General features: G+C 39.4%; 1 protein-coding gene across 1 annotated transcript in view; it reads left to right on the forward strand.

Moving 5' to 3' along the window:
- Nucleotides 1-20712, forward strand: part of KIAA1549 (KIAA1549 ortholog) — a 141804-nt gene that overhangs the window by 51745 nt on the left and 69347 nt on the right. Inside the window, exons 2-3 of the mRNA XM_054386878.1 lie at nt 14619-17360; nt 18791-18879. Of these exons, the coding sequence (XP_054242853.1) occupies nt 14619-17360; nt 18791-18879 (2831 nt within the window). The remainder of the gene's footprint in view (nt 1-14618; nt 17361-18790; nt 18880-20712) is intronic.

The raw sequence follows: 20712 nt of genomic DNA on the forward strand, positions 1-20712 counted from the left end.
AGCACACTGTTTACATGGCTGTGATAGTGATTTTTGGCTACTTTTCTTGTAGCCTTTCTTAAGGTGATCATTTCACTTGCTCTTACCAGTGGCCCTTAGAATTTTTAAATGTGGGTTAGGATGTTATAAGTCTTCACAAGAACATTAAGATATTAATCCTGTTTTAGGTTGCTTACTGAGAATTGGGGGGACTGGAGGGAGAAAAGAGAAAGAGGTGAGGTTTTAAGTCTCTATGAAATCATAGCAGAGTTTTGGTATGAGCATTATGTAATTCCCTGTATTTTGATCTGTTGTGTGAAGGTAGTCTGAAGATGATATTGAAATAAGTAGATCTCAGGCTGAGAAAATGCTGCAGCTCTAAGCTCAGCTGTGTGGGAGGACACTCTAGAACTGATCTAGAACATACACATGTTGATGATTTATGTACTCCATGTATTCTAATACATGCATACTATATATGTATGTACATATATTTAATGTTCTCTTCACCTGATTTTTTTTTCAGATGTTCAACTGTTTATATGTTGATGGCATGACACACCTTCCATTTGCTTTCATCCTAAGGTGGTTTGTATAATGTGACATTTCAGAGATCTGGCAAACAGGCAGGCATGTCCCATGTCCCTAGGCACAGAAACTTCTAAACTAGTACTGCTGCTTCAGGTCATGCTTTGGATATTAATACTTCTATCCCTTGAAAGGCTGGCTAGTCCTTCACCACGAAGTGTGATTATTTGCTTTAGAATTAGTGCTGTAAGATGTGTGAAAGTGATGTTGGTTTGGTTTGTTTTTTTTTGTGTTGATGACTAGTGTAAGTGGATACTTTTGAGCACACTGAGAAGATTACAGGGGTAATTACAGGGATACTTGGATCTTGAGTGTCTCAAGGAAAATTATAACGAGTTCTTTGGGGACTTAGCTGCCTGTGAAGATGACTGTACTCTGGCTTTCTGAGTACTTGTGTTAATATATTTCCTTTTTGGTATGTTTTTTGTTTCTTTATTGAGCAGGTTGTGGTTTGACAGGTATACTGGACCTCGCTATGTATTTTGAAATGAAATTTTCTTGGATGGCAGCACTACTACTTGCATCTCTTAGTTGAGTTTCATACTAAGTGTTTCAGCAGTTTATGTCATTCATTTGGAGAGGTAATAAGCAAAATCATTTGCAACTTAAATGACTCAATGATCTAATGGGCCAAAATGGAAAATACTACTGGAATTAATCTCAGTGTTACTCTTGAATCTGTAGGGAACTTATATGACTGTATGCTTTTAGCCTTTTCCAAATCTTTATTAATAAAGAATGAATGTATTTATGCGTGTGAATGAATAAAATCTAAGATTGTCTCAAGTAGAATTGGTGCCAATAGTTAACTTTGCAGAGAAGAATGAAATGGAGCTGAGGTGAAAAAAGTCTTTTGGGTCTAGTTTCAGTAATTTACAGTAACTTTTATTTAGAAAATTGACTGAAGCAAAACTCCTCTCAGAACTTACTGTAATTTTTATGAAGCAGGATGCCTTGGAGCAGGTGCTGCCAAGACCTGGAGTATCAAGGCACTTGTAATATGGTGCCACAAAAGAGTAATTAGCAGCAAAGTATTTTTCACCTGCTAGAACTAGAAGCATCATCAGAATTCCCATTTTAACTATTCTGGCTGTCATTGTAATGTATACTAGAGGGGGCAAACTATACTTTTTTGATCCTAGGATGGCAATGTAGGCATAGCTCTAACAGCAAAGCTCATGTAGATTTATTTTTTTCCTAGTTTTACTTCCACATGAAGAGCAGCCTCTCTTGCCTTCCTAACTGAAGCTGAAATATCCATAACCTTGACCCTACAGCACAGAAGCATAACTGTCTGTATCCATTTCTCATCTGAGCTTTTTCAGGTGGAAGCATCATATACTGTAAGTTCATGGAATATTTTTCAGTCCAGTGTGCAGTATATACTCACAGCTTCCTCTCACACAATCAGTCAGCAGTGATAGGAATTTAAAGCATTCAACAGAGCAGGAACTGTCCTACTTTGCTCTTAATATCAGTTAGCAGTGCAGCAGTAGTTGATAAAAATATGTGTAGTTTTGGAGGTCCAAGTAGGTCTCGAAGTGCAGCTGAGGATAATCACAGCCTAGGTTATTAAAGAAACTTCTTTGGTAGCTGTAGGAGTCCAAGGAAACTCAGAATATGTTTTTCATGACTTTGTTTTCCCCCTTGATGTAGATATTGTGGGAAAGAGGGTTAAATGGCTTAATGAAGTGAAAAGTGGTATGTGTCTGTGACAGGGATGACTTCCTTGACTGTGCAATTGTTACAGGCGTTTGTACTTGCAGTGCTTTAAAAATATTTGTGGTTGTAACTAAGAGACTGATTAGAATTTCTTCATAATTTCTCATGCTAGTAGGAAGGTGTGGAAACAATTCTGGGGGGAGCTGAACATTGACTGTGTTTTGCTTACAAGTGGGAATCCTACTCTGTTGATTTGAGGCTTTCGGAATGTTTGACTTCATTTTTACTCCAGTTGCGATCAAGGACTGAACAGTCTGGTCTTTGAAAGGGAATGGACAAAGCTGGAAGGCAAAAGAAAGAATTTGGAGGCTTGCCTCACTTGAGAAAGTTCCCTGACAGCATAGCTAAACAAACTGTGCTTCTATAATGAGTTCTGTGGTTGTTTAGAGATACTGTAAATAACACATTCACCACAGAGGATGCAAAACTGCTGGCGAGGTCATACACATACTGCTTTCAAACACTTGTCCCTTTACTGCTGGGTTCACAGTGGTGTGAAGTTGTTTGTATATGCTTTTATTCAGCTGAGTACAGAACATGTTCTGTTGCTCTTAAAAGAGAGTAGTATGCACTTGTTTACTACCCATTGGAAACTAACTGCTAGTTAGAATTAGGGAGTTCCATGTACTCACTGCTTACACTCCTTGTCTGGTGTACCTTTAAGTGTGTTAGTTGACTTGTTCCTTGGCAACCTCATGTTTATGGTGACATATGGTGATATAAGCTAACATTTTTAATTTAACAGATCCTGGAAAAATGCCTTTCTCAACTATCAGGAAAGTTTGGGTATTCATCTTACTGGTTTATTTCCTTTAAAACAGCTTTGCTATGTATGAGAAACTGCACAGAAGGTTTAGCACTGCCACTGTTTCTTTAAACACATCTAACATTGATTCCCTCTGTAGTGCATCTGAAGAGCCTGGATCACAGAAAATAGGTCTGAAAGAAGTCTCAAAGCCTCAAAGAAAGAATCAGCTATAATTATAATTCCTGATGTGATTGTTTAAACTGTTCTTAAAGACCTCCATTGATAGAGGCTCCTGGACCATCTGGAGCAATCTTTTCCAATACAGAGCAACATCAACCTCTATAAAACTCACTCTAATGGCTATTAAGACTGCTGAGCTGTCCACTATAGATGTGGAAAACAGATTATTCCTCTTTGCTATAACTTTATATGTGCTTAAAAACAATTGGCACATTTTATTATGTACCTCTCTTCCCCCTGTAATCACTTTTGCTGTAGGATGATTAATTCCAACTTTATCACAGTTGTTTCCTTATTAGAGAACCTCTGTCTGTTCTTGTACTCCTTTGGATTTTTTATAATTAGACCATATTTTTCTTTAAATGCAGTGTCCAAAACCAGACTCAAACTCACACATAAAGCTCTTTTATTTCCTTTTTTAATATCACAGCATGAGACAAGCAACTTCTGTTTATATGCCTTCCTGCAGAACCCAGTGCTCAGCAAGGAGCACTCCGTTTTGTACAGCACTCCGGGTGCTTGGCACAGGACTTCACTGGAGGGACTAAGCTCAGTTGCACCTCTACTGGGTGCCATATAGTATCAGCCCTGGAGGAAAAAGTCTGCACAGAGAAGTTTTACTCCAAATGCTGAATAAGACTCAGACACCTGGGAATGTTTAAAATAACATGCAAAGCTCAAACTGTCATATTCCCAGTGTGTTTTCTCTTTTCATTCTAATGAACAGGTTCTCTCCATACTGTGCTCTTTCCTGGATGAGAAAAATGTTCATGGACTCTCTAAGCAGCTGTTTTCTGTGCACTGTGTGCAAACTTTCCCAGGTTAGGATAACAGCACTTTTAAAGATGTGCAAATACATGAGTAAGGTTAAAATCAAGCTGACACAATCCCAAATAGTTTACTCTTTGCCTTTTAAAGCTTCATCTGGTCCACTTAATTTATCTTATTTTTTAATATAGCTGTATATACACACACGTATATATGTGTATATATATTATATATACACACACACACACACACACACACACACACACACACTTATTGGGGGATGGGGGGGAAATGTTCCTGAAGAGGAGTGGTTTTTTTTTCTGTCCAGGAAGTGGAGAAATGATGCCGTAGGTCTATACCCCAGCCAGGCTCTGTATTACGTCAGTTTACAGCAAGAGAGTGTAAGTGGGATAGCAGGAGTATCACAGAGATAATTAGGCTAGAAGTCCATTCCCAAGTGACTATTTGTTGGAGGGGGCTTTGAAACCACAGGAAATGAAATAAACTGTAGCTTGTAACTCCTGTTAAGAACGACTGACCTGTTTTTCCTTTAGCATAAAGAAAAATTTATACAAGTTTGAGTGTATGTGGCAAAGGAGTACCAAGCGTCTGTGTTGTGACCTGATCCAGAAACACTCACCACTATTGATCACAGGCACTTAAGCAGTATGACTTCTGACAGGCCAAGCTGTTGTAAGGGAAGAAAATAGCCATATTCATGATGCAGTCTTTTAAATAATTGAAATCAGCTCGATGTAGAAGATTTTATCCTCCTCTACTGGGAGCTGTTCTTTTCTATAGGAAAGTATTATTCTTGAGATAATTATTTTTTAATTGGACAGTTCTTGATGTAGTTGCTAACAAATTTTTCATTTGGGGTATCTCATCTAGGTACTTCTACTGTGGCTTCTAAGATGTGAACACAGGTTTACTATGAGTAAAGTTACTTCCAGGAATGAGCATATTAGAGGAAGAATGCATTAACAATCAGCCAAGATCTTCAGTTCAGCTCTTTCACCTAAGAGAGGGGAAGAATTCCAACACACAGGAGCTGGGGTTGGCTCTTAAAGAGTATGTCTTGTTATACCTAATACACTGTCCTCTAGCAGCTGCTTTCCTTTAAGGCAAGAATTGATTTTCCAGCTCTGTAAGGGACACATCAGATGACATTCATGTACTCTGTAAATACTTCATCTCAAGTAACTGATAACTTAATCGAGAAGGGTACTGTATTTCTTTCCCTTCTAGTTTGAACCTGCTTCACTGCAAATAGAATTCTTCTGAACAGCAAATTTCTTAAGAATGCATTTATATGCAAATAAGAATGTGCATCAACCTTGCTTCTACTTTGTGGAAATCTCATGATGGTTCTTGATAAAGCTGAACTCTTGCTTACCCACAGTTCTGCCTTCTTGGTTATTACAGATGTACTTGAATTACTTCCTTTTGGAATATTTTGGAAAAGGAAGGGAAATGTTTCAAATGTATAATACCTTGTGGAGGACACTGTCAGCCCCATTCGTGCTGTAGAGTTTCACCGCTGTGACGTTTTTGAGTAGCAAGGTTAAAGTTATTCATGACATTTAAACTCCCAACTTACACATTCTTTTTAGGAGTCAATAGGGAGCTCTTTTAGTTTCCAAACAAAGTGTGCTGTCCTGAGGTGTATCAGTCTGGAAAGAGCTTCACCATGTTCAAGGGGCTGATATATAATTATATAGACTGAAGCTGTTGGCAAAAAGCCCCACTTTTAAGTTCTATTCAGAATCTAAAGGTTATCCCTTTCAGCTTCCAAAAATATTCATACCATCGTGAGGAGTCCCCATAAGGAAGGAACTCAGCAGCACTTCACTGGATTAATCTAGGTTGTCCTAAACTGTAGATCACATCACCTTGAAACTAATACCAAAGTCTGGGTTCAAGAGAAGCCTGTATTCTTCTCATGAGAACAGTGTTTACTATTCTTGGATGATTTTATTACTGTCTTTGTCATGGAGACTGCAGCCAACATGAATCTCAACTTTGTTTCCCAGTTGCTTTCTCCACTATGGGTGGGATTCAGCATGGTTTTAACCAGATGTGAGATTCACCTGAGGAGCTTTTGATCCTGGCCCAGGCTTTTTCAGTGGAGAACACTCTTAATAGTGCTGTCTGTGGTAGATGTAGTAGAGCATGTAAGCCTGTGTTTAATCAGTATTTGCAATTTATAGCTCCTCAAGGACTGCTGAGACTGTAGCTTTGCTAAAAGTTAATGGAGGTAAGTCTGGAACCTTACACGACCTTACGCAGTAGAGCCTGTGGAGAAGTGAAGGGATGACCCAGGGAACTTAAGGACCAGGAAAGGACGAAGTTCAGCACTGGGAAAAGATGATGCAACTTTGCTGGAGCTGGTAGAGTTGAATTCATTTGTGATGGTCAGGAACTTGGCCCTAAGTATGAAAGCTTAGATGGCAGTAGCTCAGAATAACCTGTTTCTAGCAGAGCGTTCTGAGAGAAGAGTAAGTGGGCCTGTTGTATTGCATTAAGGGCAGAAGGAAAGGCTTTGGGCAAGTTTCAGTTCTCCTAAGATGCTAGCAACTGCGAATTCTTTACTTGTCATGTTTTGAGGTTGTTAAGGAGAAAAAGACCAGAATTAACTGCTGAATCTTGAGATACTTGCACAAAGAAATACACTGCTTGATAGCACAATTATTCTTAAAACTAGAGCAGTTCTGGAAGCTATAGTAAGGATATTTGCATTGAATTTGCCTATGTCATACAGTGGATGCCTGAATCTGACAGCTTGTAAGGAAGGGGTGGAAAAGTGTGTGTGTGTTGTGGTTTGTTTTGGTTATTTAGTTTTTTTATTTTTTAAAATAATGTCATCTTCTTTCTCCTTTCTTGGTAATTTTGCCAGGGAACTTCTGGAAGTTCTATTGGTATAAAATAGGGCAGATGATCTTTGATATTAGGCAGTGACTTTATTACAGGGTTATTGTTTTTCTTAGGAGACTTGTCTTTTTTTTTTTTTTTTTCAAGTGAGGTCAAGGCATATAACAGTTGCACATTGTAAAGAATAACCTTAGGTAACATTTCAAACCTCTGCTTAAATTGAGTCCTTCTTGAACTTCTGTTCCATCTTTGTCTCTTTTGTTTTCATGTTTTCAGCACTTGGTGAGTGCTTAGTTTCAGCGCCAAAGGCCAGAGTAGCTGGGACTGTTGTGCTCTCTTTCCTAGCTTTTCTGTGAAATCTCTTTTTTCTGTGAAAACTCATTGACAGATTCTCTCTCATGTTACTTGATTTGCCAAGTGATGCATGCTGCGACTACCACTGAATGCCTTTATTTCTGACTGTGCAAGAGCTTTTCAGTATTATTTGCTTATGCATATAGAGCTGTTTGAAAAATTAAGCGTGCACAGGCATATTGTTACAAACTGGCCCTGGAGCAATGAAGTTGTTTTGTGAGTTCAGTACAGAGTGATGGTACTTTGCCAGGTGAAAATCTCATCTTTTCAGATTTTTCATCATGCTTTATGTAAAGGAAGTCTTGTTAATTAGCTTCTCAAAGGAGCTTCTTTTAGGTGTTGTAGGTCGGAGCTTCCATTTATTCCTTGCAGTGATACGATTTTGGAGCAGCAAGTCTGCTGACCTGAACAACTTAAAGCTCAGTCAAGGGTATCTCTCCTTTGTCAGCATGGCACAGTTAAGGATATGTGTCAATGGAGAGAGTCCCTGTGGATGACTGGGTTACTAGGATACAGTGTGGGCTTGGTTTTAATTAGGCAGTTACTCTTGTCTTCAGGCTGTCATTTTCATTGCTTCTAGAGATGTCATAGTGATAAGGCAATTAAAAAAGTTTTAAAAACGTGGGGTTTGCTAAAAGCATTTGTATGCATTGGGTGCAAAATACTGCTCACTGATATGTCATCTGCACAAAAGAGTGCCTAATACAAATTTAATTGGCCTTTTCAAAAGCTTCCAGGACCTTTGTTTTGGAGGACACTGCAGTGTTGAGCATAAACAGAAAGCTTCTTAGTAGTCCTGTGGTTGGATGAAAACTGACACTGGCTCTTCAGAGCTGAGGGCAATTTAAAAATAAAAATAAAAAAGGACAGGGTGAGGGGAAGAAAACTTCTTCATTTTATAAAATGCTCATGATGAGCAAGCCTGAGAGTTTTTTCTTAGAATTGACATTTGCGAAACTAATTCATGCTTTTATGTGTACTTTATCCCTAACATATGGCTTTCCACACGATGATGTCATGTACAACTGAATGCCAGAGAAGTCTGAATGCTCCCAGCAAAAGGCTACACTTTGAACTACAATTTGGTTTTCAGTTTCCTGCCCGTGTGCAGGCAGTCAGTCACATTAAGAGTTGTGGCTTTGCTCAGCTGTGGATGATGGTCTGTAGGAACATGTAGTGGCTGTAGAAGGCTTCTGTATGGGAAACATCTACCTTTTTTCTCCTCTGAGATGTTCAAAATGGTGTGCATTGTCATGGCTAACTTTCCTTCTTACCTGCATTCAGGTGTATCTGTTCAGAGAAGTCATAGAGAGGCACTGTCAGCTGGAGGCTTCTTGGTGCTGGAAGTTTTATACATACCACAAGTGAGGATTCCTGTACAGTTTGGGTTTGCTGGTGTTGTGTAGGCATAGAAAACTGTTGCATGGGTTTTGTTCCCAGCCTGCTTGTTACTAAATCTACCATTTACTGTAAACTACTACAGGGTTTTGTTCTGCCTAAGCTGTGAATACATTAGGAAGATTCCTGGGGGTCAGAACATAGATTGCAAGTTTTCTGATGGGGTGTTCCATCATCTGTGCAGTACAAGTTGGGATCCAAGGCTGCCTACAGCTCTTTAACATGATGGTTACCAGCAAAATTGTCATAAAGGAAGTTTTGATAGTTTTGTTGTTGTTAATGTTTGATAAGGAAGAAAATACAAATGCTAGTGCCTGATGTTATAGATTCATTGGTACTTGATTGCAAATGCAATACTTAATGAGGAGTGTTGTGATGTATTTTTTTGACTCAGGTATGAAATGCAGTAAAACTGCTTTGTTTACAAGTTTTCATCAACTCTGTTGGCAAGCAAATATTTATCTTTGCCCTTTCCCTTTGTCTTTTTGTGCATCTTTTCTCCTCATTTGCTGTGCAGGAAGGGAGTTTCTAGTATACTTGCACCTGGGCAGCAGCTGAGCCACATCTGTTTGCATGTGGATATAAATGACTTCAAGATGTTCATCTTCTTTCTTGGCTGTGCATTGAAACCTGAAGTGTGCATAAGTGAGTGTGCATGTACATGGGCACTCACTTTGCATGCTTCCTATTAGCACTGTTATTTTTCTTTTACTGCAGCTTTGTCTATTTGTTAGGGAATTTTCAACTGTAGTGTGAAAGAGTGCTGAGACTTAGCATATTTGTTTTATTTCTTTACTTTTTTTAGCCTTTCAGATGGTATGAGCAGCTTAATTAGCCTCCTGCTGCCCCAGGAGAGCACTGGACATGGGTGCAGCCTGTGCTCTGGGGAGCAGGACCACCTAAAAGCTACCTAGAGGCACATGGAAGAGCCGAGAGCTGACCTCTAAGAAGGGTGGAATGTTGCAGGCTCCCATCTCCTCTGCCTGTTTTTTTGTGTGCCAGGGGTGATTACTGTCACTGTTCAGTATATGATTAATGCCTCCCAGAGAAGAAAGCAGGACAGCTTTTCAGCTGCATGTGCTTCTGTGACTGTTATTTTCCTACAAGCCAGACACCTAAGAAATTTTAGAGGCTTACACAAGAGTGCTGTGTAAATTTTTTGCAATGACTTAATGCATACAAACTCTTTTTGATGGAAGCTGAACTAAATGTTGTTAAAAAATTAGAAACTTAGTAAGTGTTGAGCTATATGAGGAAGTATTATGCTTTTTTTCAGATACACTTGCATTTATCATTTCTGTCTTACCCTTGGGTGGTCGTGTCCTGCACTACGTTCAGTTACTTCCAATCTCTTACCTTCCAGCTCTCAAACAAAAAGTTAAATTAAAAAAGTCTTGTTGCTTCCCCCAGATGTGATGCACTAGTCAGGAGGGCAGTTTCAAGTGGTAAATATTCCTAGTTCATAAGGTTTAATTTTAATGATTTGTGAATTTTTGTTACCTAGGTAGTAAATAGGAATTTTCCCCTTAATACTTGGAACATACATAATATCAGTTACCTTTATTCCTAAAATGCCTGTTTGAAACAATGGGCAGCAATAAAAGGGCAGTTTTCCTCACCTAAAAAACAAAGATGCTAAAACTTAATTTTGTAGATTGTTGTGTTAGTACACAGGAGATTTTTTTTTTGGCGATGTGTTTTGAATCTGTTTGCTCCTAGTCTGTTGTCACTTGCTGATGTTTGCAAAATTTATTAGCAGTTATTTAATTTTTCAAAAATAATAGAGCAAAAATTACTAGTTTTATTCTCAGTGTTGAGTTTTATCTCAAGTAAAGGCTTCTTTGTTGTATTCATTGTTGTCATGATTGCACCTCTTGTCCATAAGGTGACATCTTCATAATACAGGAAGTCACCTATGTTGATATTGATGGTCATGGTAGTGTACAATTTAATGGCAAAGTGCAGAAAAGTGATGCAATTTTTTTTGAAGTCACATGAGAGATCAGTGGTAAAGGTGAGATTACATTTGGATCCTGCATTTAATTATATATGAAAATGTATTTGTTATATATACCTGAAACATGAAAACATGAAAGCATTTCATAATTCCAAATTGCTCTTTGAAAAGTCATTCTTTTTTACTTTATTTTAAAGTAGAGAACAGACATTACTTTTCAGCAGTGCAGCTACAATAAGGATGAAAAATCACACTTTAATTGCTTTCTGGAAAAATGAAGTTGTCTAGTTCCTGGTTTATGAACACACAGTTTTCTGGCAAGCCAACATAGTATATTTTTTTCATCAGTGAAGTCTGTAGAGCGTGGCAGTCCTTTGCTGCATCGTGGGAAGTGCCGTGCTGGCGTTATGGCCATTCCCAGATTCACACAGGTCCTTGCCAGGCGTTAACGGTGCGCAGCCACGCTTCTCTGAGTGCGCTTTTGGCAGCTGAAGGAGTCGTGTTCAGTGACAGGTTTCATTACTTGTGAGTTTCATTCAGGCTCTTAACGGTTTTGGGAGGCAGCAGAAGCAGCAGAGAGTTCCTCACCCCAAGCGCATCAGCACATTTCCTATGCTGCCACTCCTCCTGTGTCTGGATGTCGTCTGACCTGTGGCATTGTACTGGTGCCATCTGTGCCTGCTGTGGCCCCTGCCCCACAAATGATCTCCTTTCCTCCCTTTTTCTGTCACTTGGGATCACAGCTTTGCTTCCTAAGCTATCTATTCTTTTTCATAATGTTATCAGCTTTGCAGAGTTTGGGTAGTCTGATTGTCATCCTGTCACTGTTGCCTGGTTCAACAGCAGTACAGTTGCTGGATGGCAAAACCGTCACCCAGCAATAACAGCTGTGCAAACAAACAAGTCAGCATTGATATTCATCAATAGCTTTGTGCAGGCATGGCATTGAGATACACCAGAACACATGCAATCTGTCTGCTTTCTTTGTCCCATGGTATAGTCAGATTGGCTGCTCTGTGCTGACGAGGGTGTGATTGTCATGCCATGATGTGCCTTCACCTCCTTCCCTTTTTCTGTTGCTTTTCCTTCCTCTTTGTGGGCTGTCTAGTTGCTCCCAGGCACATCTGCCATGTGTCCCATCTGCTCTCCATGCGAGGCGCACACAGTTCTGACAAGGAATATTCAAGTAGTACATTGTTCTTCTGGAGATGACAGAAAATAATGATTTGTATTATTAACGGCATGTCACTAATGATCCTTGCTTCTGAAATGCTAAGCGAAGCAAACTGGCTGGCAAACTTGCTGGTGAGTTGTTTCAAAATCCTGTATGCACAGTGAATTATCTCCATTTCCCTTACCTCAAGTAACAATGCTCTTATCTTATAGCTTGTAGCTTTTTCAAGACAATGGTGTGTTTTCCTTAAAAAAAATTAAAAATACATAGTAGTTGTGTTCTTTCCTTCCTGGTAGCAGTAGCAAGATTCTTTACATTAAAAGGCACAGTTGTGTAATAAAATTGATATTTATTATTACTTTGTCTTTCAAGGAAAAAAATATTATCAGATTGTGAAGAAAAAATGAATTCTAAATTCAGAACAAATCTCAAGCCAAGATTGCCCTTGCTTCTTATGCATGTCTGTTGGGCAGCTTGTAGGGGTGCGAGTAACTTCAGAACATCTTTGTCATGTGTAGTCACTTTCAGCAGGATCTTGGCTTGTGATTGCTCCCCTGTCAAACTGGACAAAGATAAAGGGAGCCCTCTCTGGGTGAAGGAAGATCATACACAGCATAGGCATATATAGGCAGTAAAACTGTGTTGTTTGGGGAGTCACCTTTAGCGTTGGGTCAAAGATTTGTGGAGTTTGTTGACCACAAGTGCAGTTGCAAATCAGTATGTACTCACCTCTGCCAGTCATGTTAACTGTCATGTGTGGCAGTTCCATGTTTACCACATTTAACTGTGTTGAAGCTAACACAGCTGGCTTGCCTTACTGCTGCTGTGACTGACAATGTGAAACTATGATAAACAAGAGCTTTTATCTGTTGGCATGTTTGCATGTTATTTGGAAATTACTGTAAGCAAGCACTAGGTGGCCAAAGTGTGACTGAAGTGGTCAGCAGTTTACAGGGTTGGCTAAAATGAATGGTTATATGGAGAGAAATTATCTATTTTGGCAGCACTTTATTTTGTAGCCTTTTAAGTCTTTGGTAACTCCCTTCTTATTCAAAATGTCACAAATTTGAAAGTGAAGGCTGGAAGCCCAAGTCAAAGGAAGGAGCAAGGCTAGAGAGACTTGTCAAGGTGGAAACATTGAATACCTTTTGCTTAGCAAATGAGTATGGCTCAGGATCTGCATTTTGGTTCCATGCTTGCATGGGATCTGTAAAATGAAGTATGTATTCACAGTGCTCATATTTGATTGGGTGTGATTAGTGATACAGTGGTATTAGCTCTGTGCATTAATTCTTCTAATTGTGTGTTTCAGATCAGCAGCTTCAAAATTTATCAAGTCAGTATGTCAGTGCTTGAAAAGTTGTGTCTAGGAATCTAGCAAACAGACCAGGGAGGGGATGAGTACAGCAGTTTATCACCTTTGGGAAGTGTTAGACTAACAGTGTGTAACAGATAGGTGAGCTGTTCCTGCAAGACCTACCACGGGTTGCAGAGTTCAAAGCATTCTCTAAAGGGTTACAAATGTAGTTACAGTAGAGCGGGGTAATGTATCACCATCTGGCACTTTATACTGTGTATGCTCCTTTTAAACTGGTCCCTGGTGTTTAACTGAGTGGGATTCCTCCACGCCCCCCTTTTTATGTGCATTGTCAGTTGGTTCCAGCAGCCACTGCAGGGACACTCCCATATGAACACAGGTTGATCAGGTGGGATAGAGAATTTAAAGAGGAAGCCTTTGTGTGTATCCTTGAAAAATATCCTGCAGCAGTTTTCTGTGATTTCGTTTAATACTCAGCTCTGAAGGCTGCTAACCAGTCTTGACATTTCAGAGAAGTACTCAAGCAATAATCAACCTTTTATCTGCAAAGCACAGCCATGGTTGGAAAAGCTTATATACAGATCATCTCTGTAACCAAAGAGCACTCCTGTGAGAGAGGAGCAATTCTAGTCAAGTTATGCAAATGATACTCATAGATGATTTTTGCAAGTATTTTGTTAAAATACCTGGTGAATTATTAGCTTTTTCTCCTTTATATTTGAACCCAGCTATTATTACTTGAATTCTGCAAATCGGAGCAATGAAAGTTTCATGACAAGTGGTCCTTAAACAGAGTACTTCTACAACAGGTTGTGGGTAAAGATGGCAGTTTTTTAAGTAAGAATTTGTCACTGACTGCTAAAAAGCTAGAAGTTAAATGAGTGACTTACAATGTAAGTGCGAATACTGGACACGTTGGTCAGCTAATTCTTGTAGTTTATACCAGGCCCACATTTACCTTACAAAAACGAAACCTCTCTTCGTCTCTTGTAAGTGTCACTCATTTCTGAGATGGCAGGGAAGATCTGGTCCTTGAAATTGAACAAATATGTTAGTGATCCAAATATTAAGAAGTTGTAAAACTAGAGGAAATTAAGTGATGCTAATCAAAAGCAGAAGACCTAAAGTTATGCAAGATTTTCGCCTCCATTGTTCCTTATTAGCCCTTTTCAATTTACTTTGTTGAGACCATTTTTTGCCTGAACTGCCTGGCACAGGTGAGAGGGAGCCACTTTTTGCCCTTCAATGGAGCTTCCTGGAGTGCTACTGTAGAGAGATGAGTAGGTGCAGCATGAGAGGAGCTTGTTGTCCTGCACATTTCCAGGGAATGGAGTTTCACAGGGAATCTTACTCTTGTGCTGACCTGCACACTCACTGATTAGCTCTTGGATTCTTGGCAGTTGTCTCCCGAAATAGTGTTTGAAGTTTCTCATTACAGTCTTACTACTTGTGCTAATCTGATGGGTTTTGTTTTTGTTTTTCTCTCTTCCTCTTTATTTAGATGAGAAATCCATGGAGCAGCAAAATTTTTCCTTTTTCTCAATGGACTCAAAGGTGCACCAAAGCATATCAGGCAGCAGGACACAAATGGCCTTAGCACAAAGGACTTCAGAGTCCCAGGAAAGTAATTTCCTTCAAACAGTTTTATCGTCTGTTACCACTCCCTTTGATGTGACTTTATTTAACCAAGAGGAAGTGGCCAGGATTTCAGAAGGGAGAAGTACCCCGTTGGTAGATGTCTTTATAACAAGCAATGAGGCATTTTTACGTGATGATGAATTTATTAGCTCATTTCCAAAGGCCCAGTGGACTCCTCCACTGAAGTCTTTTGCAGTTTTAACAGATCGTCACTCCGTTAATACAGTAGAGCCATCAAGAGAAATGTTAGAAACTGAGTTGCTAACACCTTCATTATCTGTCCTTTTTTCATCATATGATATCTCAAAAACAGCACAGCAGAAGACTCCGTTGGGTGTTGTCCTTGAACACAGTAAAACTCTCACAGAACTGAAGTCTTTTGTACCAGATAATGAAATGCTAACTCCAAGCAGAGACTTGCTGTTGTACCCTCCAAATACAGCTATTTATTTCACTTCCATTCCTTCAGAGGTGGGACTTGCAGTGCAGGAAAACATAAATGCAAGTTTAACAGCTCAGCCTTTTGGGACTGTCTCAGAAGGGTTGCCTCTTCATCTCAAGCTGCTGAATAAAACTAGCCCTGTGACCCCAGATGCCACAGCACAAAGTGCAAACCTGTATGGTGATGTTTACGCCGATGTGAGTAGCAGGGCACCAGAAGCTCTCAGTCTAAGGACCTACTCCAGTCCAAGCATACCCTGGGCCATACCAGTTTCAGCAGCCAGTGCTGAGCCTGCTTTGTTTCCTATTAGTCTTCCACTTGCGTCTTTCCCACTTCGCTCAGCTGCCATTTCTACAGACTCTAATATGGTTCTTAATGCCAGTCTGTTTACACGTGAATTTTCCAGTACATCACCAAATTTGCCTGCTGGTTCAGAAATACAGAGTCAGTCAGAGCTTGTCCATGAGCTCATGAGTCCAGTGCCTTCCACAAGATCATACAGTTCTTGTCTGTATTGTGACTCAGTTTCATTTCTTCCAGAAGCAGACTTTTCCCCAGAACATGACGTGGGCTCAGGTGATTATGTTGAAACTTTGTCCATCAAAGCCTCTGAAGTACAAAGTATAACTCCTTTTACAACTATAATTACTGATGGGTATGAATTAGAAGAACCTACACCTGAGATTTTTGATACTTCTTTTCCGTCCAGACCAGTTGTTTCATTTTCTTCAAGATCTGCAGAAATGCCTGATTCAAGCCTATTTTTATTAAGCACTATGGACCCTGTCTTTAACAACAGAACATCTGTAACAGTTTCTTCTTCTTACCATAAGCTCCCTGAAGAAATGTCACCAAACACCTCTGTTGCAGAGTTTTCTCATCCTCTTCTGGAAACAGTTTTGCTGACACCAAGCATTCAAGTAGAATTTCATGATGCCACCACCGTTCTGTTTGACTCTACCATTATCCCAAGTGAACTAGTAGCATCGTTTGCAATCAGTCATACAACTTTGCTGGAGTTTCCAGAACTAATGCCATCAGAGTCTGTAGTTTTGCTTGACAAGACATCTATAAGGGAGGAACTGTCTTTAAATATTTCAGATTTTCCATCCAGTCTTTTATCAACACCATTTCTTATTGAACCTAGCTACTTGTCTTTGTCATCAGCTGTGCTAAGTTCTTACTCTGTGATGCAAAGTGATTTATCAGCCCTCTTACCTCAGACCTTATTGACTGGGACATCAGTACTTTCTGAGGATGTTTCTAACTGGGTTTCCAGCTGGGACTTAGCTACTACTGTCAGCTCTGCCACTGATGCCGAGGTTTCTCAGTTCCCCCTCAGCGAAACACCATACTTTTATTCAAATGCATCCTATGTTCCTGAAATAACGCCATCATCAGATTTTCACTCTGAGCTGTCTCTGCTTCTGGAAGCACCCTCAGTATTAACAGTGGGCTCTGAAGTTGTGTTTACCTCAGGTGTTACAGGAGCTACCTCTCAGTTGGAGCCTTCACTCTCCACCTCCCACTCTGTGGTTCCTACCCTGGTGCTGCCCACTTCTGGCACTCAGTCTGTTACCAGCAGCATCTTACTCAATGAAGCAGATATGATCTCTTTGTTTACTACCTTTCTGGCAACTCCTGTCTTAAATGTGTCTTCATCTGTCCTCTCTACTGCTGCAACTTCTGGTGAGGATATTGGTGCTACCGTTAACCCCACGCTGCTTTTAACATCTCACAGTGAGGGCAGTGCACGCACAGTCCTTCCTCCCACAGACCCTGACAACCTGACATCCCGTGCTGACACCAGCAGCATGATGACGTTTCTTCCTACAGCATCTCTGTCTGTGACCACATCCTTTGCTCCCACACCATTTCCTCTGACTTCTAGCCCTCCCACTGGACGTGAAGTTCTAGCAGGAAGCAGTGTAACTGCTGGTACTGATGGATCCACTGCTTTTACCAGCATCCCCATGACCACTGCCACTAGTGCTACAGACAGCCATGACACAACTGCTACAGGTGGCCTGGGGACGTTCTCCTCCACTCCTCTGGCAACCACTACTCCATCTGAACCTGTGGTTGTAACCTCGGCCATGACCACCACCAGACAACCTTACGTGTGCGACATCACAGTTCCTGATAGTTACTTAGTCACCATGGGTAAGACACTCCTAACATTTTTATTTTACTTTTCAGAAGCCAGTGTAATGTGACCCCCTAGCTGAATTGCAGGTCTTGAATTAGCTAAGTGAACCTTTCAAAGAAATAATAGTATAGCAATAGAATTCTCTCAAACAAAGTCTGTTGTGATAATGACTTACATACACATTACACTGAGCAGAGAATTAAATTGTCTTCTAAAACTGATACTTGCATGCAAGTATGCTGAATTAGAGGCTGCTTTATCATTTCATGGATTGTAAATGGATCTTATGTCATGCTACTGTTCCTTCAAACTATTAAATGTTATGACTGAGTAGGTTTCTCCTTTCAGTTGCTGCTGTTTTAAAAAAACCCAAAAGCCTGCATGTAAGGTAATGTTATAATATGAAGGAGAATTTTTTTTGTTTGGATTTTATTACTATTTTTGTAATTTTACAGTACTGCTTATGTTTATATTTTTACCTCCTTCCATACTTACTTCAATTGAATTTGGTGTGTTTGTAACCAGAAAAAGTGACATTAATGTGTTTCAAAATTAATTATCTCAGCATCTGTGTTTGCTTTTTTGGTGCTTTCCCACCTTTTCCTTGCTTGTTAACAGAACAACCACCAGTGAACTAACTCAGGCCAGCTGCTGCAGTGCTGCATGCTCTGTGCTAAACAGCAGATTTCACCCTTAACATTTACTTGTAATATGTAAAGCAAAACTAGCATAAGCTCACCCACCAGATACAAAAGTGAGCTGGGGATGTGGTGATGAGGGAAGATTTTTTTTTTTTTTTAACCTGACATTTGAGTAGTTTTGTAGGCAAGTTACTGATGGAAAGTAAATGCAGGGTGACAACATGATACTTTTCAGTTGTTTCCATAGTCACAGTCTCAAGTGTGACTGTAACAGACATGATGTCCATAGGGATGTGGAGTTTTTAAACCAGTTTCTTACTCAATAGATATCCATTTCAGTAATGTCATGTCTGTTTGCTTTTAAGAGAAAAGTACATGTGTATTTTCTGTGCCTTTTTTCTGACCTCATCTACATTCCATGAATTGCCTACAAACTTTAACTGTATTCTGACAGCAAGTTCATTGTGCACAGGTCAGACTGAATGTGCTGTGATTTTCAGATCCAATTCGAATGCTTCAGTGACTCTTTAGAAGATTCTTCTAGTGGAGTGCTAAAGACAGTAGAAATGGAAAAACAAAACAAGAGCAAGAAAATAAACCTGGAGTTCCTTAATCTGTCTCTACAGTCACTTTTTAGGATACAGTCACACCTTTGCCTGTTTCCTTGTCTGTCATCTTAAGTGTTTGATGCAGTTGATCTCATTGCCTGCTTTTTCATGCTTTGCACAACGGAAAATGCAGCTTTGAACCAAAGCCCAAGAGAAGAAGCTAAAATTTATTTGCTGACTGACTTTAATTTTCAGTGCTGGCCCGAAGAGCTGTTCTACAAAATGTTATTGAGTCCATCAGAGAAGTGCTCAGAGTTCAGTTCAAGCGATCAGTGGAGCTAGAGGTAAGTGGTGTGAAGTGTGGATAAGTACTCTTTGATCAATACAATAAAACAGTTGGTTTAGTTCACAGGATAAAATAGTGATTTGAAAACTGTTTGGTACTATATCAGAGAGAGGTTTATTCAAACTTACATGTTAGTCATGTGGCTTTCTTTTTCTTTTTTTTTTTTTTTATAATGTGAATTTGACATCATCTTTAAGAATGTCATCATTTTCTAGAACAGACCTTTCTTGGTTTTGCCAGAGGTGAGTAAGGAGTGCCCAGCCTCTACTGCTTACCTTCTTTGGCTGATGAACTGAAAATGAACTGAAAAGCTTTTACCCTTCCAAATACCTGTTAAAAAGTTTTGTTTCTCTTGCTAGATGATTATACACTTAGCATCTAAAAGAAAACAAAACCTTCTACACAGCCTTCTGCCATTTTATGTTACAAGGCCTTCAACACTTCCAGGGAAATCCCAAATGCAGGGTTTGGCAAATGAAAAAGGCAGGGGAAAAAAAAATCTAGTGTGAAATGGTAAGATGTTATTTTTAAGCCTTCAAATAGGTATGACTCCTGTCCTTTAGGCTGGGTTGTTGTTGGGTTTTTTTGTAAATAAGAGATTTTCCTTTCAGATTGTGCAAACTGGCATAGTCAGGTAGAAGGCAAAAGTTCATGATGATTCAATTACACTAATTTTGAGTGACTTTGTAGGCTTCAGTTATACGAAAGTACTCATCCTCTTTGTAGTAGCAGCAATAAGACAAAATCTGTTGCTAAATATTTAAAGGTTGATTGGAGCAAACATCTGATATCTTTATATTTTTGCCCTTTGAATTCCTTCCTTTCATGCCCGCTATTGTCTTGTAGAGGTGTCAATAAGATGCTTTGGCCCTAAGGCTTCTCGGAAGCAACTGTTCTTACAAATAGTTTCAGCTTTATTCTTTGCATTTTTTTTTTAAACCAAAAGGAGAGAACCTTTCTGTGGAAACAGTTATGTGTATTTTATGCTAGAATGGTGCTGTCTTATGTGTTCTTTGTGATGTCTTGGGTATGAGTTTTACACTAAAAATAATTAATAGTGAAATAATCAATAGCAAATGTCTACCTCTAATGGCAGAGTTCTAACAAAACAGTTTTTAAAACGAGCTGTCTAAAAATGTCAGTATGTTGAGTGGTGATGTAATGCAAAAATCTAAACACATTTTGCCTGTACTGCAAAAAGGAATTGAACAGACCGGACTTCTGGTAGTCTGGAGTACCTAGGAACTCCCTGTACCTTTGCAAGTTGTGGTAAAGTAGTGTGCTTCTCTGAGCTGCTTTTTTACTCTGTGTGCTATTACAGCACACAGATGTTGTCCCCTTGCTATGATGTAATGCACAGTAAACCAGAAGACAGTCTTGTTAAATTTAACTTGGTTGTAATGTATGCTTTATAAATAAAAACCATGGCAACAATGGATATAATTGCTGCTCACTTTAAGTACAAATTGAATTTAACACTGAAAGAATGTTATTTTCCCCCAGCTTTTTCAGTTGAAACTTTGGTCTCTGCCTCTTTATTATTTCAAACATTCTGAGTTGTTGAAGTGGAAATAAGAGGAGGCAGGATTGAATCCTGTCTAATGAAAAAGCTTTTGACAGTTTTTTTCCCTAGCAAAAGTCCTTATAGCAAAGTGAGAACAACCTAAAACTTTTAAGTTTTTTCTTTCCAGTTGGTCTCAGTGTATTGCCTCTGCAAAGGAATCTAACCCTATTGTTTGAATAAGAGTAATTTTTGTGAACTTTATGTAATATAAACCTTATGACACTTGGAGAAGAACTGTTATGCAATGTTCTCTTGACTTAACTTTGT

Source organism: Indicator indicator, chromosome 14 (genome assembly GCF_027791375.1).
Source record: "Indicator indicator isolate 239-I01 chromosome 14, UM_Iind_1.1, whole genome shotgun sequence".
NCBI classification, from domain to species: Eukaryota; Metazoa; Chordata; class Aves; order Piciformes; family Indicatoridae; genus Indicator; species Indicator indicator.